Genomic DNA, 24,365 nt, shown 5'->3' with positions numbered 1-24,365 from the left:
CTCTAGAACCCTCAGTTTGTTTCTCAGAGTCCATAGTCTCTCATGGTTCATCTCCCCCTTCGATTTCCCCCCCTTCAATCTTCCCCTCCTCCTATGCCCACATAGTACAGGAGCCAAAATAGACTATTCATTTATTCTTCAGTCATACCCTGTAAGTCCTCCCTCTATTCCTTTGTTCAATTGGCTCCCTCCTCCTGGAGTGTCCACTCCTCACACTACCTTTTATCAACCTTCTCAATGGACTAACCATCCAGTTATCTTACACAGCCGTTCACAATCTCCTCAGTTCTGATGGCTCTCTCTCTCTTCTCTGATCCATCGGGGGACATTACACCTCCCTAAAAGGTCCCAGATTATACCATTGTTGTTTACACATTTATCTTATTCCTGCCTTCTTATCCCACCCCTGCCTGGTTTTATAAAGTCCGACACTAAGCTCTTGTTACTTTTATTTACTACAGGTAATTTCACGGAGCGTTTTCTACATCATGTGCTCAGTCAATGTTTTATGATTTATAAAGTTGACTAAATATCATGAGAGACACTGTGGAATCACAATTGTTGATATGCTCAGCAGCCCAAACCGAGTTTAGGCATCCTTGAGAAGTTTTCCAGAGATCTATTACAGGGATCTGTAAGAAGACAATGATGCCTTGTTTTCATTCCCAAATCCCTAGAGGCAGGCATCGTACACAACTGCTGGAACTTAAACTCCTGAGGGGAATCAAATAATTCAAAAGGAGAGGGTTAGTTTTTTTGTTGGAAGCTTATGGAATATCAATTTAAAGGTAGTATTTGAATATTCAAGTGTTGTAATCAAGATATATATTTTATTATTCCACTACTGTACTTTCATTCCTTTAAAGAAATTAAGCCACACAGATTTAACCACGTTTGTTTTTTAAAAGGAGAAACGTTAGAATTCAGAGTGCTTCAAAGGTCAATGTTCAGAGGAAATTAGATAAATACATGGTGTTTTAGTCCTTGATTCTGCTCATATCGTAATGGGAAAACTTGTAGCTCTACATGATGCTTCAGAAATAAATAATAGTAACTCTGCTGTCTATTCATATTTTATAAATATTTGGAAGTAATCTTACATCTGTATCTGAATATTAAAAATACAATTTTGTCTGAACATACAATATAGTTTTATATGAATCATGCACATAAAATAGTACTATTAGAAAAACTGCTTTGTAACATGGTGATTACCTGCTTTAAAGGAAAATAGAATTTTAAAACAATAAGGCTGATTTTAAATTGTGCGTAGAACCAGTAATTGTGTATTTAAGGCAATTAAAAGATTTATTGAATCTTGGTTAAAAGTAGATTGACAATGACATTAAAGAATAAAGTATAATTTATTTGGTGCTACTTTGTGAATGCTTCTTAACATCTCACGATACCATATACAATATACTTCCAATCACAACTCAAACATAAAATAACCTACAAAATCACATGGCTATAATCAATATACACTGATTATATATATTTTTTTTAAAAGAAAGAAAGTTAGCAATTAATTAAGGTGCAGTAACTTTTTTCAAATAAAATATTAGCACCATACCAGATAAAATGACCTAAAACTACTGGCCTCCTCATATTTCTTAAATAACTAAATATAAACATTTTTTTTTCAAAGCACAAATATTAATTTGCAGAATCAGTTCTACAGTAGTTAATATTTCTCTCTTTTGTTGCATTTTTTTCCCCCAGGAGGGAAAAATATGAAGTAAAAACTTTCACAGGATCTGAAAATCAAATAAATCTAACCAAACAAAAGGTTGTCCTTCAGCAATGAGTTCCCACAGAAGCAAACGTGGACATTTCCCGGCGTATGGTACTAAAAGGTGAGAGTTCAAGTTCTGTGGTATATTCGTTGTCATTGTCATCGCTGGTCACTGTTGAAGACTTCTGAATGCACTCATCACAGCAACAGCAACAGCACTCCATAAAGGCCCGACTGAAGGGTTTGCAAAGACAGAAAAGGAGGACAGGGGTGACACAGGACTTGAAGAACAAAAGGAACTGGCTGATGATATAAAGCAAGTCCATTGTCTGCTGAGAAACCCCTGCAGCCATGTAGGCAGTAACAATGTTGCAGATATTTTCAGGAATAATGCAAAATCCATACAAAATGGTCAGAGCCACTACTGTACAGTTCATCTGGCTTTCTAGCTGAATCTGTCGTTTATTCCCCCGGGTACAGGCTTTCTCTGCCTTGCGGATTTTCCTTGCAGTCACCAAAGAGCAGGTGATGGTGAAAAGTGTGGGCAAACAGAAGTAACAGCCAAAGTACCACCAGAGTCTTGCACTGTCATAGGTAAGGGCTAAAACGTAGATGGTGTCCGGTAAATCTGGGGAGACCTTGATAACGCAGCGTTCCGCAGGAGCTCGGCCACCAAACCCCAGATCCTCCTTGCTCAGCTGGCGGAGAACAACTTCCGGAAGCGCCAACAGTAGGGCACCAACCCATATAACAGCAAGCTTGGCAGTTGTCGAAGAACAGTTCTCGATCATTTCATAGTACATCTGCACGTTGGTGGCTGCCCGGAAGCGGTCTATACACAGAGCACATAAGGTGAAGGTAGTGACTCCGAGGGAAGCGACCTGTGGGAGGAACATGGAACACATTTATTCTGGGTGATCTCTAAAAGATCAGAATGCTAGGCAGTAAATACAGATGGGCAAAACAGGACAAAAAAAAAAAAAAATTTCCTGGAATGAGGCATGGGTAACTGGGTTGGTGTCTTTAGCTGAATTATTATAAGATAAAAATAGGAGGGGAAAATAAAGAAATGCAGTGGTTCAAGGGTCATGGAGTCAAAAAATTTTACAGCTGAAAGGATCCATAAGGATCAGCTAGTCCAATACCACTTTATTTTAGAAAAGAGCAGAGACACCTCAAAAATTTCAGTCACCATGAAAATGCCGGCCACCAGAAGATCCAGATAAGGAGTAAGGATAGTTGAGTGCATCCCATTTTCATTACTGAAAAGGATAGTCATGTTTTCCAGTGTGCAGGTCAATAGCATGCCTCACACACAGCAAACATTCAAGAGCTTATTAATTCCAACAAATGAGTAAAGATCTCCAATTTCTCCTAAATGCAAAGTAAAGTATTTTAATATTATTTTCAAATACATACACTTGTAGAAAACAAGAAAGGGAAATCCTCCAGGGGTCAAAATCAATGAAAAAACAAATGCCAAACAGGTCAGTGACCCCTCCCCCTCCATGTTGCATGCTTGCCCTAGGGACATCTGCCAATCCTGATGAGAGTTTCAAGTTGGTTTTAACTAGGTAATGGGGCAGGTGCCCAAGTACACAGAGACAGGAAACAAAGCTAGAGCCAGTGTACGTGGGGATTAGGTCAAAGATCCCCTTATGAATTGGGAACTCCCCGAATAGTGACATCTTCATGGGTATAAAGAGGAAAAATAGAAGGAAATAGTAGAGAAACTTGTCAACCTTATATGATTTGGATCTAGGTGAACTGGAGATTAAAAACAAAGAAGAGCAAATTCTAACCAGGAGCTCAAATTTACACTGGCCTAAGGCCAGAATTCACACCATCCATGTGGCTCAGAAAAAAACCAAATTACAATTTTAAATTGTCCCAGGCACCTGGTAGAAGAAAACACAAAACCTCTTTGGAAGAATGCACTTTAAAACCAGACCTCAGAAATCCACAGATAAAATTTGAGGGAACATGGATTCACAATTAAAAATCACAATATGCAAGAGACAATCCACCACTATGAATTTATGTTGCCCAAAGAAGCTACTTACTGGATCAGGTAGGCATAAAATAAGTACAGCTATCATGAATTAAGTACATTTATCAAATTTAAGGTTATATGAGATACTGAAGGAATGTCAAAAGATGGGAGATAGAAAAAATAACCATGAAAATATGCAAAAAAGGAGCCAGAAACAATGTCTAGATGTACCAGCCATAGGAAAATTTCAGATCAGAAAACCCTTTGATGCTGACCACACAGAGCACTGCATCCAAACTCTTATATGCATATGGTCCAGACATCTAAATAAATCAACAACTAAAGGTTAAGAACCAAAAACGTACATATTTTTTTTTTCACACAGAGAATATAAATGCATGTTCCTAATGTAAACATACTATCATTCAGTAGCCTGTAAAATATTTACAAACATCCTACACACTCTCTAATGCGTACACAAACACGTATTCAACACAAGCATACATTTATTGCTATGGACTCTGGCCCAAGCACTCTGCTAGATATTGGGGATATACAACAAGAAACAATTCTTTCCCTTAAGGAGGTCATAGTCAACCAAAAGGGGGAAGGTAGTTCTCAAAGGCACAAGATAAACACAGTAATCATCTGGGAGCATCAAATTTACTCAACTATTTACAGGAAATTGAAATAATTTAATTTTTAATAAATGTCATTATTTATATATTTAAATAAAGACAATGAGGATAGAAGGTAAAACATTCATGAGGTTTAAGATGAAACAGGAGACAAAAACTCTGTAGGTGGGAAGGATGTTTTGGGGTGTACCCTAGGCTCTCGGATATGTGCACTCACTCTCCTCTGTCTGCTAGTGGGAATGTTCAAGAAGCACAGCTATAGGTCATGCCTTGGCAAAGGGGCAAGGAAACAGATATATATATATATATATATATATACACATATATATATATATAAAATGTTCCTGTCTAATTTGTTAGAACTCAAAGGGATCATGTTGAAAAAAGGAAAACCATTTGTCATAACAATTTTGACACTCAACACATCAGTAGTTTATCTGCTACATTCAAGCTGTCACTCTTCCCAGAATGATGGCAACTTGCCTTACGGATTCTATGAGAGTTCCAATGTCAAATACTCTCCCCTTTTTTACACGCTAAACATTAGTCAGTGTCTACTGGTTCCACTATGGAAAATAAGGATACCGCATCCATGCCCTGACTATTCTCACAACTCTTAGTGGAGACAGTCTGAAAATGAGATATAATGAGGGCTTAAGTGTATGAAAAGCAAAACTGAAGAAAAAGTATGATTCATAATCTAGATCGGGCAGATCAAGACGACATGGTTGAGCTTATAACCACGATTCTTGTACAAAATCTTCAGAAAGTTTCCCATAAATACCAGTATAAGAAATATCCATCCAATATGACTGTCATAAAAAGTCAACTCTCCATACACTTTTTTATTTTTTCTTAAAGATTTTTTTTTTTATTTATTTATTTGAGAGAGAGAGAGCACGAGTGGGGAGGAGGGGCAGAGGGAGAGGGAGAAGCAGACTCCCCACTGAGCAGGGAGCCCAATGCAGGACTCGATCCCAGGACCCCAGATCAATGACCTGAGCCAAAGGCAGATGCTTAACTGACTGAGCCACCCAGGCACCCTCCATACACCTTTTTAAAATTATCTTTCAAATTAACAAATTGTTCACCTTGATGGAAATTTATTTTGCCTCTATGCCAGAGATTCAAAATAATTCTAAAATTGAGGCCCACACTATGCAACTGTCTTAAGATCAGATTATTACTTTTCTTAATGTCAGTAATTGCCACACTTTGCATGGAAATCTGAGGACTGGCTATTTTCTAAAAGTCTGCATCAAAAGTATTATTTAGAAATTGCAGTATTTTATTTTATGGATTTTTGAAACTTCACATTTATATATTTTTCAAATATTTTGATTCATTTCTCTATAAGAATGTAAAACAAAAAAATCCTCAAACTATCAAATGTACACAAATCCTCAGCAAGACCTTCTGTGCCATCTTCACTAACGCAAATCTTTGTCGCGTGTCCCTGTCGCCCACATATCTGGAGTCAGTCCACAAATAACAAAGCTACAGAGCTTTATGCAGTGCACTCTCTTAAAATTATGAATAACATTTCTACTGACAAAATAGACAAAATACTAGAGAGTCTGATGAGAGGCAATCTCTTAGAGGCTTGGTACATCCATTTCTTGGTAGTTTTTGATCATTATTTACAAAGAACACACGACACTCAAGAGATAGCATCTTCTCCCCCAATTAATCTCCTTAATTTGAAACACAGAGATTTAAAATCTGGACCAAGGGTGCCTGGGTGGTTCAGTCGGTGAAGCGTCTGCCTTCGGCTCAGGTCATGATCCCAGGGTCCTGGGACTGAGCCCACACTGGGCTCCCTGATCAGTGGGGATCCTGCTTCTCCCTCTGCCCCTCCCCCTGCTCGTGCTCTCTCTCTTTCAAATATATAAATAAAATAAAATCTTTAAAAAAATAAAATCTGGACCAATTTGCACAAGAGCTAGCATTTGCATACCTACCTCCCAGTCTGTTACAAAGCATTTCATGAGAGGGAACAGCCAATGAATGCGGGTGGACATGTATTAAGACAGGTTGTTAGACTGCCTCTCCTTAGATAGTTATCAACCGTGCTGCACATCCATTTTTAATTAGAAGACGTTTGCTGCTTTAAAAAGCAAAAAATGTTTTCTAGGTTCTGTATATTTCATCGCACATGGTAGCAAAAGCCGGGGCAAATTTTAAGCAAGATTTACATGTGCTCCAACGTTCGCTCAGGAATTCTACATTGTACTTTATCTGAAGATGCTTAGTTCTTCAGCCGTGTTCCCAAAAGCTTTCGGACTGAGCACCAGATGCGTTTGAAAGAACGTATTTGATCTGTAGTCCTCTCGACGAATCACAGATTGAGGGAAGCTTCCTAGGTTTCCTACACACATTGCAGGTACCCAGCTTCCTGTTGTCCAATCGTACTTCTCTCTGATCGTGTTCTCCTCAGTTAGGAGCCAGCTGAAGCAGGAAGGTCACAAGAGCTGGGGCCTCCGAGGAAAACACTGCCCCAAATGCAGATAGCGCTTACTACAGAGTTGCCACCAGCAACCGCCCGAAGGCCAGTCCTGGGTACCTCCTCCCTCCTGCAGTGTTACTACTTCAGGTAGGTTTCTGTAAATTCACTTCTGCACTTGATTTTATGATGTGAAAGAGAAAGAAAGGTACAAAGCTCCCGCTCAGTACTTTCCCAAATTATTTAGAGAAGGCTTTAAACATTTGTCAAGAATCAACCTCAGAAATTAATTGATAAAAATCATCTGGATCATGGGTGGTGGGCCAATTTCCGCTTTCTCTGACATAAACTCTAACCATGCAATTAAGATTGCTAAACCTTGGGGTAACATGAAAAGATTTCAGTCACAATTTTTAAATATATGTGTTTACGTACAGCTCATTGGAAATTCTACCAAGATGAATGGTGCAATGATACGCAATTATAAAACTGTGTCATAAATGCTGGATCTTCTGCATTTAATGACCATATCTGATTGCTAAAATTCAACGTCACTAAGACATTTGCTCTTGGGAGTAAAACTGGTACGGGGTAGTTTCTTTTTTTGAAGCAACATCCAGAGACATGGAATGAGTAAGATACAATCTCATGTTAATTAAACTGCAATGGGAGAAATAATTAACGTCAACAAAAGCAGAACTGTAAACACTTCTAATGGACAAGACTATTAATTTTGAGAATCGAGATCAGAGGAAAGCTGACAGCAGAAATTTTTAACTATTTGGGAAAATGAGATATGGAGTGTTTTGAGGGTGGTTGGCATCAAAGTGCACAAGCAAAGAGAATCAAAATAAACAACTCTGAAAGCTTGCTTTCATACAGCAATGTTCTGCCCACCTCTGTATCCCAGAGGAACAACAGCACAGCGCCTTCAGCCCCTACCCAGCCCATGTGCAGGGCAGCGAGGCTTCTGGCAGCTCAGCGACCTGCAGCATCGCGTCAAGGCAGGGGACAGGCACAGAGTCGAGACCTGAGGACTCAGGTGGGAAAGCAGCAGCCGAGGTGCCAAAGCATTCTTCCTACTGTTCAAGTTCTCATTTGGTACAAACATCAGGCCATGAGAAAACCGGAGCCACCGTGTTCACTTCATACTACATTAAATTCGAGTTCACTCAAAATGATAGGAACAAAGAAGACACGGACGCTTTACGAAAAACAGTAAGGATCCTGGCAGGAAGATCCTGAGCTACTGTCTTAGCTGTTGCTCCATTTCTCAGAAGCTTACTGCAGACAGACAAATAAGAAATCTTTTTTTTTTTTTTTAAGTATTGTGTTTTTATTTTTTTAGAGAGAGAAAGAGAGAGATGGTGGGGGGAGGGGCAGAGGGAGAGGGAGAGAGAGAATCTCAAGCAGTCTCCATGCCCAGCGCAGAGCCTAATGCAAGGTTGCATCTCATGACCCCGAGATCATGATCTGAGCCGAAATCAAGAGTTGGATGCTTTAACTGACGGAGCCACCCAGGTGCCCCCTAAGAAACCATTTTGAATGACAGTAAGCTATGAAGGTACAACTTTTATCAAATAAATGGTACCTTTTGCTAAACTTTCTGATATAAATCAGTGATAACAATGATGGGGGGAAAAAGACCCATGTACTTCCAAACAAAATTTCTTTCATATGAAATTGAGTCAACATGCTTCAGTACAGTGAAGTGACTGAAATATCCCGATTTTTATAAAATAGGGAAATGTCTAACCAAAGCCATGACAACTGTACTCTAGCCTAACTTATATTTTACCTCAAAAAGATGTTTAAGTACGTCTATTTCTGTGCTGTCCTTTGTATACAAGTAACTCACAAAACAAGGGCATTATTGTTAAGAAAACCCATTCATTTGGACCATGAATGATAATCTATTATAAGTCTGTGGTTACAGGCCTAACAATCAGGCAGGAAAAAAGCAGGAGGAGCACAGGGTAGAGTTTCCTTTGAAACTCTAAATGGTTTGAGCTTGTATGCCTTTGGCTTCCTCTTGCATTTTCCATAATCCTTACCCTTGCCACACTTCAGGGCAACTTCTCCAGGAAAGAGGCACTTCTTTGACCACCAGTAGGGAGAGCATGTTTATCAGAGCCTCTGCTGTGAATAAGATGGCCTTTATCAAAAGGTCTTCCTTTCAGAATGCATGCAAGTCATGATACTAGGGTGGTAACACACTTCCATTAGTGTTTCCAAACCAAAACAGCGAGTGGGAGAGATCTGCCTCACCCCTTACAAACACGCATGGATCTCTAAAATGAAATAAAGCCATTTACAGCCGCTCTTCCGCAAAGAGAGGGCTTCTTCCCTTTATCAAAACTACTGAGATTTAATCTGACACACCCACATATCACAAACATCCATTTACTTCAATGATACCCAACATATTTCATCTATACTTGATTCCCAATGCCATGGAAAAACACTGAAGGCATCAGCTGTCATTATAGTCTCATTCTCTTCCTTATTTTAAAAACAATTGAGACTATTTAAAAGCTAACATAGCATTCCCAAACGTGTGTTGATTTTATAAATCTTTCTTTACTTTTACAGTCCGACCTCGACATAAAGTTTCCTACCAGTTGTGACATATGACCTCTGTAGCACAGTATATTTCTTTCGCAGTTAAAAAAAAAATTACTACAACTTGTCTAAAACATTGTAATTTGGTTATAAGTATGTCAATGCTCATTAGTATAAAAAAACCAATCAGCAAGATTAACATCATTTGTCCTAAGAGGGATGAAATCAACAGATCTTAAGGAATCTATTTAGTCTCAATAATTAGTATTTATCCCAAGCCCAAGCAGTTGTTGGTATTACTGTAATGTTTCTAATCAATCTTAAAGTGACCTGGAATCCTGGAATTTCTGTTGTTCACCTAGAGGTTCTGATGAGTTTCCAAAGAACAATAATAAATTTTCACCAATTTTCCTTTGTTCTTAATGACATTAGTTTACATGACAGTAAACCTAAACTAAAAACACGTTCCTCATCCATTTGTGGTTGGGTAATTATGATTTGAATGACACCAAGAAACAATATTTTAAGACAAGATTTCTCTGCTCTTAACCAAAATCCCATCCTTGGTAGTCTATTAAGGAAGTACTCTTTCTTCATAAATCCTCCTATAAAAGACATGTATCTCTAAATCTCACATCTTGCTGTAAATGAATTAATAGATGCTTTTCCCATACATGAGAGATATGAACCAAGAAGACAATGAAGATAGGAGAAAAGGCCCTCGGAGATGGAGTGATGAGCAGGAAGTAAAAAATGGCAAACCTGAGCAGTCACAGACCTAATGAAAATGACTCATTCCAGTCCTGGATCAAATCAGTGACCTTGGCCTTGTTAATGCTATAACCATTCAAGTGTGCTGACAACTAACATTAAAAACTATCATAAATTCACAAACCAAAAGTATTCTGTCTCAGGAACAAGCCTTGCACTGTAATTATATCCTGTGTTTTATAGAAGTTTTATGGAAAGTATGTATACCTACTTTTCAAATAGACCCCATATTTGAGGTTGCAGCAACCCCATTCTCCAGTCTACCTTGAAATTTTAGATGAGATCATCTCCTCTGGCACAAAGAATACCATTCTAATGAGGATACTTAAGAGTTAGTCTTGGCAACAAGGTTGTGTTAATTATTGGGACTTTGGCAGGTCAATTCTTGGGAAGTAAAAGGACCAGAGGATCCCCAGAGGGTGGGAGCAGAAGTGCAATGCCAGAGACAAATCTCACTGCAGAGCAGCCTGCCCATCCCTTTCTGCACATAGTCCACACCCCAGCCACAGATCCGTGTGCTTCCAATGTGACACTTAAATCTAGCAAAGAGCTAGTAAAGGTGGAAACATTCTATCAAGGTCCCTGCAGGGTAAGGGTAAAAGGCAAGGTAGATAGACCCCCACCTACTCAGCCTAGGAATCATAAACCCAGATCTATTTTGCTTTTCCAGACATACTTGCTTCCTTTTTGCTGTTGAAGGATGCTTTGTTGATATAACCAGATACCTTGGCAGTCCTTGGGAACTCAGGGTAAGTGCTCACTCTGATTCTGTGCTTGAAAGATTAATTCAATTTTGAGAAAGTCCATTCTTTATGCTTCCCTTTCTATAACAGGGTCTAAGGGATATATAATCGGGTCTAACATATCTCCCTTCTCAGCTTTTCTTCCTAGGTTCTCTAAGATCAAATTATTTTTTTTTAAGATTTTATTTATTTATTTGACAGAGAGAGAGAGAGAGCACAAGCAGGGGGAGCAGCAGAGGGAGAGGGAGAAGCAGGTTCCCCACTGAGCAGAGAGCCTGACACGGGACTCGATCCCAGGACCCTGGGATCAGGACTTGAGCCAAAGGCAAATGCTTAACCGACTGAGCTACCCAGGTGCCCCTCTAAGGTCAAATTAAGTAATAGGTACATTTTTGAGATTTTCAGAAGAAAGGGACTCAATTTAATGTACTATTATTACACTGTTAAATGAACCAATCATTTAAGTAAAATTTTAAAATTTGATTTACCTAATTCCTTATGGCTAATAAGGACTAATAATTCCAAAGCAGAGACGGTTATCTCAGGCATTGTATTCTAAATAATAATTTAGAATTCTGTGTTCCAAATGAAAATTTCTAGGGCTGTCCTATCTGCCAAATTATCTTGCCAATGATTCTTATGGGCTTCCTATCCCACAAAAGATTGAGAAAACAAGAAAGCAAGAATTAAAAGATTTTTGTATTTGTATCTTTTCACCAGGGATCTAGGCTGTGTAGAATTTATGAAGACTAATAATAAGAATATGATAGAAAAAGAATTAGAGTGAGCACAGTTTTCACTTGAATTTGTCCATCTTTGGTCCTAAGTAAGTACAACTGTGAGCTGACTCATTCCAGGACCCATTCCTGACCTTCCATAATACCTTGTTTTAACCTCTAGTATAGTGCTCATTATACTGTAGAACGTTACTTTAAAAGCAGTAATGCAGATGTTACTCATTTCTGGAAACTTTCCCCCCTTTTCTCCCACTCCTTCTACTCCCATCCCCACCTATTATCATACCCAATACAGTAGGAAAGCTCAATAAATGTTTGATGAATAAATGGATAGTGAGTAAATGAATGAGTGATGACATATGTGGAAAAGGATTATAGAAAATAATGAATTATTCAAACTGTTCTTTAATCAGTTATTGGGTGCTGCTGTTTTATATATAATCCTTCCAGGCTGAATGCCAACAAGTATCTCTAGAAGGGAAGTAAAGAAAAATCCATTTCTGTGTGTACTTCACTGACAAGCTTTAGAAAAGAATGGCATTCTCAGTATAATCACTAGTTAAGGAAATTATTTAAATTTCATATTTGAATATCATAAACTTCTATTTCTTTTTTTTAATTTAATTTTATTATGTTATGTTAGTTACATACATCATTAGTTTTTGATGTAGTGATCCACGATTCATTGTTTTTGTATAACACCCAGTGCTCCATGTAGTACGTGCCCTCCTTAATACCCATCACTGGGCTAACCAATCGCCCCACCCCCCTCTCCTCTAAAACCCTCAGTTTGTTTCTCAGAGTCCATAGTCTCTCATGATTCATCCCTCCCTCCGATTCCCCCCCCTTCATTTTGCCCTTCCTTCTCCTAATGTCCTCCATGCTATTCCTTATGTTCCACAAATAAGTGAAACCATATGATAATTGACTTTCTTTGCATAGTACTAGAAGTCCTAGTAACAGCAATCAGACAACAAAAAGAAATAAAAGATATTCAAATTGGCAAAGAAGAAGTCAAACTCTCTCTTTTCGCAGATGACATGATACTTTATGTGGAAAACCCAAAAGACTCCACCCCCAAATTACATTACAACGCATACAGCAATTCAGTAATGTGGCAGGATACAAAATCAATGCACAGAAATCAGTTGCTTTCTTATACACTAACAATACAACTGTAGAAAGAGAAATTAAAGAAACGATTCCATTTACAATAGCACCAAAAGCATAAGATATCTCAGAATAAACCTAACCAAAGAGGTAAAGGATCTATACTCCAGGAACTACAGAACACACATGAACGAAACTGAAGAAGACACAAAAAGATGGAAAGACATTCCATGCTCATGGATCGGAAGAATAAACATTATTAAAATGTCTATGCTACCCAGAGCAATCTATACCTTCAATGTCATCCCGATCAAAATTCCAATGACATTTTTCAAAGTGCTGGAACACTTTGGAACACTTTAGGAACAATCCTAAAATTTGCACAGAATCAGAAAAAACCCCGAATCGCCAAGGAAATGTTGAAAAGGAAAAACAAAGCTGGGGGCATTACGTTGCCCGATTTCAAGCTATATTACAAAGCTGTGATCACCAAGACAGCATGGTACTGGCACAAAAACAGACATATAGACCAATGGAACAGAATAGAGAGCCCAGATATGGACCCTCAACTCTATGGTCAAATAATCTTCGACAAAGCAGGAAAAAAATATGCAATGGAAAAAAGACAGTCTCTTCAATAAATGGTGCTGGGAAAATTGGACAGCCACATGCAAAAGAATGAAACTCGACCATTCTCTAACACCATACACAAAGATAAACTCAAAATGGATGAAAGACCTCAATGTGAGACAGGAATCCATCAAAATCCTAGAGGAGAACATAGGCAATAACCTCTTTGACATCGGCCCCAGCAACTTCTTTCAAGATACATCTCCAAAAGCTAGTGAAACAAAAGCAAAAATGAACTTTTGGGACTTCATCAAGATAAAAACCTTCTGCACATCAAAGGAAGCAGTCAACAAAACAAAGAGGCAACCAACAGAATGGGAGAAGATATTTGCAAATGACTCTACAGATAAAGGGCTGGTATCCAAGATCTATAAAGAACTTCTCAAACTCAACACCCAAAAAACAAATAATCAAGCCAAAAAATGGGCAGAAGACATGAAAAGACACTTCTCTGAAGAAGCCATACAAATGGCTAACAGACACATGAAAAAATGTTCATCATCCTTAGCCATCAGGGAAATTCAAATCAAAACCACGTTGGGATACCACCTTACACCAGGTAGAATGGCAAAAATCGACAGGGCAAGAAACAACAAATGTTGGAGAGGTTGTGGAGAAAGGGGAACCCTCTTACACTGTTGGTGGGAATGCAAGTTGGTACAGCCACTTTGGAAAACAGTGTGGAGGTGCCTCAAAAAATTAAAAATAGAGCTACCCTATGACCCAGCAATTGCACTCCTGGGTATTTACCCCAAAGACACAGATGTAGTGAAAAGAAGGGCCATATGCACCCCAATGTTCATAGCAGCAATGTTCGCAATAGCCAAACTGTGGAAAGAGCCAAGATGCTCTTCAACAGATGAATGGATAAAGAAGATGTGGTCCATATATACAATGGAATATTACTCAGCCATCAGAAAGGATGAATACCCAACTTCTACATCAACATGGATGGGACTGGAGGAATTATGCTAAATAAAACTTCTATTTCTTATATAGAACCCAAATTCAGTAAACTTTGCCATACACTATTCATAAATGGCATTATAAATAAAAGCTCATTCTATAACTTTTTAAATCCTTTCTGCAAAAGTCATCAGCTAAATATTTTTACTTGCATGGGAATGCAGGAAATGATTATAAAGGGATTAGTAGGAAGTCATAAAATATTTGTTGAGTACCATTCGCATACACTGAGTTTATTTTCCCTGAGAATATTATTATTAGTGACTTTCAAATTGCTCATAAAACTGTATCTTTCCACTTAAAAGTCCATTAGAATACCTAATGGCTAATCCACAACTCAAGCAAATTTACCATCTGTCATGATAAATGTGCTCTTACTTGAATGTAGGGGTTCCAAGGAAATCTTTGTGGCATCGCATACCTGTATGGTAAATCATCTTCAGCTTCCAGGACCCTTCCTTTCTTACCTGTCAGTGCTAACTACAATCTAAGGCAATTAAAGAGCCATTTGTTTCACTCAGTTTAAAATCAGTTTAAAACAAGTATTTCTAAAGCCATTGGAGAACCTGGTTCTTTTCATCACAAAACATTGTAGATCTTTCCCAAATCATCTCTGGTCCAGAGGCCCTGGTGAGATGCATTCCCTTTATCCATCCTCCACCCTGATGCAGGAATCTTGTATCCCAGTAAAATAAAAATACAGTTAGAAGCGCCCGGGTGGCTCAGTTGGTTAAGCATAGGACTCTTGATTTCGGCTCAGATCATGATCTCAGGATTGTGAGATCGAGCCCTACCTCAGGCTTCGTGCTGGGTATGGAGCCTGCTTAAGATTCTCTCTCTCCTTCTCCCTCGAGCCCCTCCCTCATTCAAAACTTCCAATTAATGTCCAAACAGAAATACATATTTAGCAGTGGATCTGAATCAGATGATACACTGACTCTGGTTGGCTTTCATCAAGTAATGAGCAAAGATCTGTTCCAGTTGCCATATTCAGTGCCTGAATTATTTGGCTTTAATCATTTGTTAGATCCTTAAATAGTGTGATAGGGAACTCCTATGCCAATCTCCTATTGCAGTCCACACCCAGACTTCCATATCTATCCATCTCTCTCCCTCCCTCTCCCCTACCCCTCTCTCTCCACGTACAACTATCACTTTGAGTATAGTTCTGGTTTCTTTGTTTGTTTGTTTTTTCTGGTGACTATCTGATAAACCAGTTGAAAATGATGTGTCTGTTAGGATGGCCACCATCCACTCAGATTCTCTTTTCTCCTATCCCGTTTTCCTACCATTCCATCTGCCCTTGATCCTTAAGGGACTTACCACTACAAAGGCATCAGAATCCTGGAATAGAAAGAGAGAAGTTATCAACTACAACATTTCCCAGTATATTCCCACTCATAGCAACATTAAATATGATAAAATTACTTTCTAGCAACAGACCCTGGAAGCTGGCTACTCTCCCCAAGGCTTATGCCAACAAATTGAAATAAAACAAGAGTTGAATGTAAATTACAAAGATATGTAATTTCTGCTGAAGAAACACCTCCTTTTTTTCTACACAAACCCAACTCTCCCCAAATTCCACTATCTCCTTAAGATTATGCTAATACTCAAGTTGTAGGGGGAAAAAAAAGAACTATGGTAGAAGAAAAGAAGGCAGAGGGGAAGATAGGAGAGAAAATTAAGAAAATTTCTTAAGATTAATAAAATTAACTGTGGTGTAGCTATTATGGAAAATAGAATGGAGATTACTCAAAATTTAAAGGGGTGCCTGGGTGGCTCAGTCAGTTAAGCATCTGCCTTTGGCTCAGGTCATGATCCCAGGTTCCTGGGATCATGCCCTACATTGGGCTCCCTGTTCAGCAGAGAGCCTGCTTCTCCCTCTCCCTCTACTGCTCCCCCTGCTTGTGCTCTCTCTCTCTCTGTCAAATAAATAAATAAAATCTTAAAAAAATTAAAAATAGAATTATCATATGATCTAGCAATTCTACTTTTGGGTATTTATCTGACGAACATGAAAACACTAACTTGAAAAGATAAATGCAACCCTATGTTCATTGCAGCATGATTTGCAATAGCCAAGGAAACAACCCAAGTGTCTACTGATGGATGAATGAATGGATGAAAAAAATGTGGTGTACATATACACACACATATATATGCACTGGAATATTATTCAGCCATAAAAAAGAATGAAATCTTGCCATTTGTAACAACATAGATGGACCTCGAGGCATTTTGCTAGATGAAATAAATCAGACAGGAAAGACGTATACCACCTGATCTCACTTATATGTGGAATCTAAAAACAACAACAACAACAACAAAACCACATACACACACAAGAAAAAAACCTAAAACAAAAAACCTAAGCTCATAGATACAGAGAAGAGATTGGTAGTTGCTAGAGGCTGGGGGTTCTTGAAGGGTATCAAAAGATACAAGCTTCCAGTTATAAAATAAGTCATCGGGATGTAATGTACAACATGGTGACTATAGTTAATACTGTATTGCATATTTGGAAGTTGTTAAGAAAGAAAGTAAATTATAAAAGTTTTCATCATAGAAAAAAAATGTAACTATGTAAGGTGACAGATACTAACTAGAGTTATTGTAGTGATCATTTCATGATTATACAGATACCGAATCATAGGGGGAAGATTTTTGAGAAAGTTTAAACAAATATACTTATTTACAGTGTCTTTTACCAGTCTAAAACACTTTGTGATTTTTAAGAATATAAAAATGTAACCTACATAGCTTAATTTGATCACTAAAATAATCATCTTTGACACATTAAAAAGTGCAATTGACTCAGATGATTGCAGTTTTTAAAAATTTAATGAGCTACCAACTCTGGAACTTACTGTTAACTTATGAGAAGCAAGATGAAACTTAAGAATATAAAAAGCTATAAATTTCATCATATAGCAAATGAGGTTAACTGGGTTAATTTTTACCTACCTACTGGATAGAAAAATCTTTTTTTAAAAGATGCTAAGAAGGGGCGCCTGGGTGGCTCAGTCGGTTAAGCGTCTGCCTTCAGCTCAGGTCATGATCCCAGAGTCCTGGGATCGAGTCCTGCATCGGGCTTTCTGCTCAGCGGGGAGCCTACTTCTCCCTCTCCCTCTGCCTGCCGCTCTGCCTACTTGTGCTTTCTACCTCTCTGTCAAATAAATAAAATCTTTCAAAAAAAATAAAAGATGCCAAGGAGCAGACATAAAAAGGAAACACTCATTGGACATTCTTGCCTTGTAGATGTTTGTCTAATAAGCAAACTTGAGATGAGGAGTCTGGCTTCTACGGACAAGGTATATATGCTTAGGATGATCATTTCTCTCTAGGCCTCATGTTTCATCTTTAAAGTCAGGGGGTTGGATCAGAGTGCCATCTGGTTCTAATTTAACCTGATAATTCAAAAGCCACTGTGGTGCAGGCTATGGCTCCCCACCCAGATTGCCTCCCCACAAATTCCTTCAGGTATGCAGGGCTGATTCCCCCTAGCACTGGTGGTTGGTGGCTCTCAGCTGCATCCCCCTCTAGGAATTGCCCTTTAGAGAGACCCACCCAGATCGAGGTTACACCCCCGCTTCCTGGGAGCAACTTCCATCCAGTGACTGGTCCCTCAGGAGACAAAGTCCGGGCTGTCTTGCCTCGTTCAGGACACCAGGCAAGGTCCTCCAGCCTGGGAGCTCCTGTGGTGTCAGCCAAGGTCTCCGGCATCTGGATCACAGTTCAACTTCTCCCTCTGCCCAGTCCTGCCTCCTTCATTCCCTACTAGGTGTTGAACCTGAGCGCATGTCCCAGTAAACTTCCTGCAAAGCAAATCTCCACATTTGGGTCTGTTCTTTCGGGAACCTGACATGGAACAGGGACTCAATCTCTCTTACTTCTGTGAAAATAATAGTGCCTCCTAAAGGCAGAAATGTTTTATTTTGAAATTTGGACTGTATTTCCTGTTCTCGTCATCAGAAATTATAGAGCTGATAACTACTATCCAATAATTATTTTCACAAAACATACTAACGAATTATAAAATTATTTCAGAAGAATAGGATAGGAATGTAGAAACACTACTTAAGAAACTTAAGATTTTCATTCATTACTTTAACAGTAAAAAGTCTATTTTTTAAAGAAACAAAATGAGTAAATTTTTTTTTTCTAACCTTTGCTTCTCTGGGGAAAATAAAGCCTAGTACTAATAACTAAAAAAAAAAAAAAAAAAAATAGGTCTATAAAGAAGGGGGGGGAATACAGAGAGAAAAAAATAACAGTTGTTTTAATAATAAAAAAGGTAAAAAATATTCTTAAGGAGCAGAGAATTAAGTTTAAAAATGAAATAAAAATGAAAACATACATTTTAAAAAAATCCTCAGAGTTAAGAGAGAAAGAAAAGACATACTTGAAATACCATCACTCAAAACTCAGAGGTCTCATAAACTACCGAAAGTTTTTATATTCTTTTCTGAATTTGGATGGGATTCCTTTCTTTTAAAGTTTTTTTTTTTTTTAAGAACTGGGTAACTTCTTTTTTTCTTCTTTCCCCAGTTTCTTTTCTTTCTTTCTTTTTTTTTTTTTTTTGTTCTCTTTATATTGTTTTTTCCTCTAATGTATAAAGACTTCATCATGCCCAGTACATTTTAGACAAGCCAATACACTTCTCTGTTACTGGGGGTAATTCTCCTGTTCACTTTATAGTTTACTTTTGTCTCATTCTTGCATATGTCAATTTCGTCTGCATTATTCCAGCAGAGAAATCATAAATCTTGACCTTGGAAATGCAATTGATAGACACATTTCTCTTACATAAATTCAACTACCTCCCCTGCAATTCAAAAATGAACTGTCTACCAAATAAATTAGATATTTCAGAGCTACTTGGCGCCTGGCAACAAGAGAAACCCTAGGCCTTGGTAAAGTAGCAACAGCTGATTTAACCAGCATGGAATGATTCTGCATCTGATCCCTGCCAGGATAACAGAGGGTCTTATTTACTGTCTCTTCCCTTGGTTCTTCTAAGTAGGTACTGTTTTCTGTTTACTTATCCCCTAGCTTTAGGCCCTGGAACAATGTTGAACATAGTGTCATTGGCTCTGGTGCCAGACAGGATCAGGGGCTCTGGAATATTTACAGTTTCCCTTCTTCTGCTTCCATAAATGAAATGGGCAGTTGGAATGGAGGAAATTAAGGGCCAGCTGGCTAAAAACACAACTGGCTACAAAGCACTTGGGCTCCTTCCAAGAGCTGGTGTTTAAACAGAGGCCATTTAAAGAGCAAATTCCAACTACTATAATAACGGTTCAGGACACTAGCTGTAAGATAAAACAAAATTTTACTCAGCAATATTTTTGTTTCCAAAGTTTGGAAACTATTATATGCCCTCTTCTTCTTAAGAAATTTTTCTAGTCTTAGTCAATCCCTTAAAATAGCCAATCCATTATATACTAACAAATGACAAGTATATATTATATACTTAGTATATATATATAGTATATATATATACACACTTTATATATATATATATATATATATATATATATATATATATATATATATACACACACACACACACACACATGCATACACATATATATGAAGTCTGTGCCAGGATGGCCAAAGTGTTATTTTTGCCTAAGCTCATTCATACAAAATAAATAAAACTGTTAAGAAATTGAGAAGGAAAAGGAGAGAAATAAGAAATGACATAGAATTTAGCTGGGATGGCATGGCAGACAGCCAAAGGACACTTAAACTAATTTGGGAGGTTATTAATACATCATGAAGCCAACTGACAAAGGCAGATTTCCTTTGTCAAATAAAATAGTATTTCCATTTTGATATTTAAGAAAAATTCAACAATCCTCATGGGGAAAAATCATGTTGGAGTACTACTCAATAAATAATACATGGTTTTTTGTTGTTGTTGCTGAATTCTGGTAATGACAACCACAGACTGGCTATTTATTAACCCTAGAATCTCTGATAGGTGCCACATCAGAAATATATGTAAATGCCATATTCAGTGAGATAAATTTAAAATGTAAACAATTCTATACATGATGAGATCATAATTATTTCACAATCCAGGAGCAGATGAGTTTGAAGGTGAGCGAACAAAGCTGCCTCTCTCTCTTTCTCAATGATTGACATGAGAAATGGAGAAGGGACCCAGAAAAAAAGTAAAGGGGTTCAGCAGCTAGGTACGTGCATGGTGCAGCTGTTCTGATGCTAAAATCCCAGAAATGGGTAGAGCCAGTAGTTTGAGACCCCCTGGAAGCCATTACCTCTATATAGGGCACAATCTTGCAAGAGAAGTCCTCCAGCAGCCACTTCTTCGTCAGCTCGTGAAAGATGACGAGCGGAAGGCAGAAGAAGATGATGAGAAAGTCCCAGAAGGCCAGGTTGGCCAAGAGGGAATTGGAGATGCTCCGCATGTAGTAGTTGTGACACACGATGCACATCACCGCCAGGTTGCCAATGATGCCAGTCCCGAAGATCACCACAGACAAACACATGACTGCATAGGCTCCGTATGACTCCTGGGTCAGCGGGTAGAAGGGGTTCTTTAGTCGCAAGCGCCGGTTTGTGCTGTTCGCCCGGCGGGAACCCCCGCGTTCGTGGACCCCTTCACCTGAGGACCCATTCTGGGCCAGCGCCCTGCCAGGGGGTGCGATCGTCCGCCCTTCGTGCCCCGACGGTCCACTGACCATCTTGGGTGAGGTGTCGTGGTGGGAACCCTGGAGTTTCCCGCCTCTCCTTGGCCAGTAATAAAGGTCGCTGGCTCCGGGTTCTGTCCTCACACTCTGCTCCAGACCGTGCTCAGAAATGCCAGCGCCTCTGGGACCCTTCTCTTTCCCCTCTGAGGTCTGCAGGAAGAGTTGGAGAGCCGGGAGGTTCCCTCTCCCTAAAGTTCCAGGGGGCTCCTGACCCCGGGCACCTTTCCACCTCCAGGCTCCAGATGGCCTGGCTGGAGGTCCCGAGGGTTCTGCGGCCGACGCCTCCGCCCCTCTTCCCGCACCTGGGTCACCGCCCCGGGTGGCCCTTAGGTCCCACAAGGGCGCCGCGCGCACCGCTGCCCCCTGCTCCTCCTCCCTGGGCGCACGGGTTCTCAGAAGGTCTCCTGCAGAATTTCCCAGTCCCCACGCGTCCCTACTGCGACGCTGGCTCAGTGCAGGTGAACAGTTTTCCCCGAGGCAAGTTTCGTTCCTGGGCGAAAGAGCGGACCCGAGGGCAGGAGAGGCAGAAACCTTGAGCAGTAGCAGAAGCAGCAACCGCAAGGTGCGGGGAAGAGGCGCGCCCGGGGCCCGCATGGCTCGGTGAGGGCGTACCCAGCAGCCGCGGCTCCTGGTTAGGACCGACACCTGCTGCCTAAGTTGCTGCTGAGAGTTAGGCACATGTCACAACTCACCCCCGCCCCGGCAGTGGGGGACGGGAGATTACGGGGAGGTTGGGGGATGGGTCTTGGGTCACAAACCCTCCCCCTCTACAATCCTTCCTCTTCTGGCTTCCCGTGCATTTCTCAGCCAAATCCGACCCGGGCGCTGCGTATCCCCAAGGTTCAGAGAGGAAATCGCTGCTCCCGGTGGCTGACCTTGAAAAGTTGCAACCAACACCTGACTGTTGATTAATGTTGCGACTGGGAAAAGCCCGGACCAAGCCCCACGTTCCTCCCTGCCTTTGGGCGGTTGCCTTCTTGGTAACAGTCGCTCTGCCTATTTACATCCTTCCCATAGCGCCTTATCCAATTCGTAACAGTTGCTCTGCCTTTTTACACCCTTTCAATACCGCTTTATCCAGTTGTAAGCCGAGGTCGCTAAAGGGAGAGAAAAACAAGTTGCCCTTCTTCACATGACTGGCAGCCACAACCCCGCTCCCGGCTCGCTGGAAACAGGTAGCAAACAGCCAGACGCCGCGCAGATGCACCGGGAAACTCTTGCCCCACCTAACCCCAGCGACTTGTGAGGCTACTGCTGCCGAGGAGAAGCGGGATTCCAAACCCGCGGCCACTGTCAAAGTTGCTTCTCCTCCAGCTCAAAGTTGACCAGGGGGCGGCGCGGGCTGCTGGCCGGCGTGTCCTCGCGGACAAGGGAATCGGTGGTGGGGGTGGGGAGGGCGAGCGCTGCTCCTCGGTGGACGGTGCCGGCGGCCGAAGGAGCTTGTTGCTGCGACAGCAGGCGCAACCCGGGCGGAGAGTGTGGTGCCTGGAACCGCCGCGGGCGAGGCGGTGCATGGCCGGAAAGGGGGAGGTGGCCCGGCCTCTCCCCGCCGCTCCAGTCGCTGCGCGCGCGGGGGAAACCCAGCGCTCGGCTCCTTGCCTCCTCCCCCTCTTCTGCCTCCTCCGAGAGAGGCTGGTTTGTGGGGAGACTGGATTCCCTGGTGGGTTACGACTCACTAAACCCACACACGTTTCATTCAAGCCCTTTGTAGCGGCTTTCGCTCGTAGGAGCTGGAAGCCGAGAGGGAACAAGGGCGGAGGCGCGGAGCTAGAGATGGGCGGGACGCGTTAATTCCCCAGATGTCGGAACCAGCTTGACAGGTCCCAGAGACCCGTGCTTCGCTTCCACTCCGCCGCGGCGGGTGCGCATGCCCAGGCCTTGGCCCCGAGGGAGTAGTAAGGTGAACCGCTCGCCTCCTTTGGTATTCCCAAGAGCTGAGACTCGAGAGAAAGGAAGCTCAGAGGTTTCAGTCGTAGAGAACGAGCAGTTCGACAGTGGGACGAGGAGTGAAAATGTTTAGGATGAACCATTACCTTTAACACTGAGTTAGGAAGCATGCTGACAGGGGTTACTTAGAACGCTCAGAGTACAAAGAAAGTAGTTTTGTTGGATGAACTACTGGGAAATGACAGGTGGGAGGAAATTAACTTGAACAGAACTGCCAGTATGGCTGACCATGCCTTTCCAACCTTTACAATAAACCCTCCACTCCTGCTACAGTTGTTCAGGGTATAGTTAATAAGGCAAATATAATATAAAATAGACAAATTGATTAAAAGAGAAAGTGATAGAGGAAGATATAAATGCATTTTGAAATTTAAAAAGGCAAAATATAGAAAAACAGGAGAAAATACAATGAAAAATATGATGCCAATTGTGGCAGGTATAGAATAATGGCCCTCCAAAAGATGTCCACATCCTAATTCCTAATACCTGTGAAAATTTTACCTTATTTGGCAAAAGGGACTTTGCAGATGTGATTCAGTTAAAGATCTTGAGATGGGAAGAGTATCATGAATTATCATTCAGGTGGGTCCACTGAAATCACAAGGGTCCTTACAGAGGGAGGTAGGAGGGTCAGAGTATCGTGGGGCAGTAAGCCAAGTAATGCTGCCAATCTCTGGAAACTGGAAAAGTCCCTTACTGCTCATTTTAGACTTCTGACCTCCAGAACTATAAAATAATGAATTTGTGTTGTTTTAAGCCACTAAGTTTGTAGTAATTTGTTACAGCAGCAATAATAAACTAATATGCCAATTAATCTGAAAATGTAGACAGCAGCAACAATTTTATTGAAAAATATTAACTACCAAAAATAGCTCAAGAAGAATTTTTTAGAAACCTAAAGATAACCATAACATTAAAGAAATCAAGTCATTCATCATTTCCTACCTATCAGAAAACACTAGACATTATCAAATCCTAAGGAGTAATTATACTTTATATGAAATGTTCCATAGCTACCCAATTAACTTTATAAAGTCGGAATAACCTTAATATAAAAATCAGACAATGACAGAAAAAGAAAAAAAAAAGGGCTAATAGCACTCATTTATACATTTAATCATTTACATAAAATAATGATCTCAAGTACATTAGTCCATTAAACAAATATTCTGCTCATGTTACATACAGAAGAGCAGTGAACAAAATAAAGGTCTGCTCCCTCTGAATTTATATTCTCTTGGGGGAGACAGATAATAAACAAATAAATATATAATATGTCAGATGATGATAAGTGCTATAGAGAAAAGAATGGAGAGTAAGGAAATAGAGTAATGGATGGGGGAAATCTGTTCTTTTATAAGCATAGCAGTG

The 24,365-nt window shown here is 40.2% G+C and overlaps 1 protein-coding gene across 2 annotated transcripts; it reads right to left on the bottom strand.

Moving 5' to 3' along the window:
- Positions 1 to 1,724: 1,724 nt before the first annotated feature.
- On the bottom strand, positions 1,725 to 23,739 carry GPR37 (G protein-coupled receptor 37). Of its 2 annotated transcripts, XM_064574995.1 has the most exons (3): positions 20,616 to 23,739; positions 15,652 to 15,672; positions 1,725 to 2,616 (listed from the first exon to the last, which is right to left on the bottom strand). In XM_064574995.1, the coding sequence occupies exons 1-3, from the start codon at positions 21,639 to 21,641 to the stop codon at positions 1,798 to 1,800; spliced, it is 1,866 nt and encodes a 621-aa protein (XP_064431065.1). In that variant the 5' UTR covers positions 21,642 to 23,739; the 3' UTR covers positions 1,725 to 1,797. The 2 variants fall into 2 exon arrangements, with proteins under 2 accessions (XP_064431065.1, XP_064431066.1); XM_064574996.1 differs by lacking the exon at positions 15,652 to 15,672 and having other exon boundaries at positions 20,616 to 23,738.
- Between the last annotated feature and the right edge of the window lie 626 nt (positions 23,740 to 24,365).

This window comes from Mirounga angustirostris, unplaced genomic scaffold (genome assembly GCF_029215605.1).
Source record: "Mirounga angustirostris isolate CCGP_5_RB_7025 unplaced genomic scaffold, mMirAng1.0.hap1 SCAF_12, whole genome shotgun sequence".
Lineage (NCBI taxonomy): Eukaryota > Metazoa > Chordata > Mammalia > Carnivora > Phocidae > Mirounga > Mirounga angustirostris.
The sequence above is the reverse complement of the archived record's forward strand: the minus strand, read 5'-3'. Positions and strand labels throughout refer to the sequence as shown.

Bases quoted from the DNA above. Each gene is read 5' to 3' on its own strand.
- GPR37 (XM_064574995.1), bottom strand. From the start codon at position 21,641: ATGCGGGCCCCGGGCGCGCCTCTTCCCCGCACCTTGCGGTTGCTGCTT. The intron at 15,673-20,615 runs GTAATGGCTTCC...TTTCTATTCCAG, and splicing joins AGATTGTGCCCTATATAGAG to GATTCTGATGCCTTTGTAGT. The intron at 2,617-15,651 runs GTAAGTCCCTTA...TTCCTCCCACAG, and splicing joins ATTCTGATGCCTTTGTAGTG to GTCGCTTCCCTCGGAGTCAC.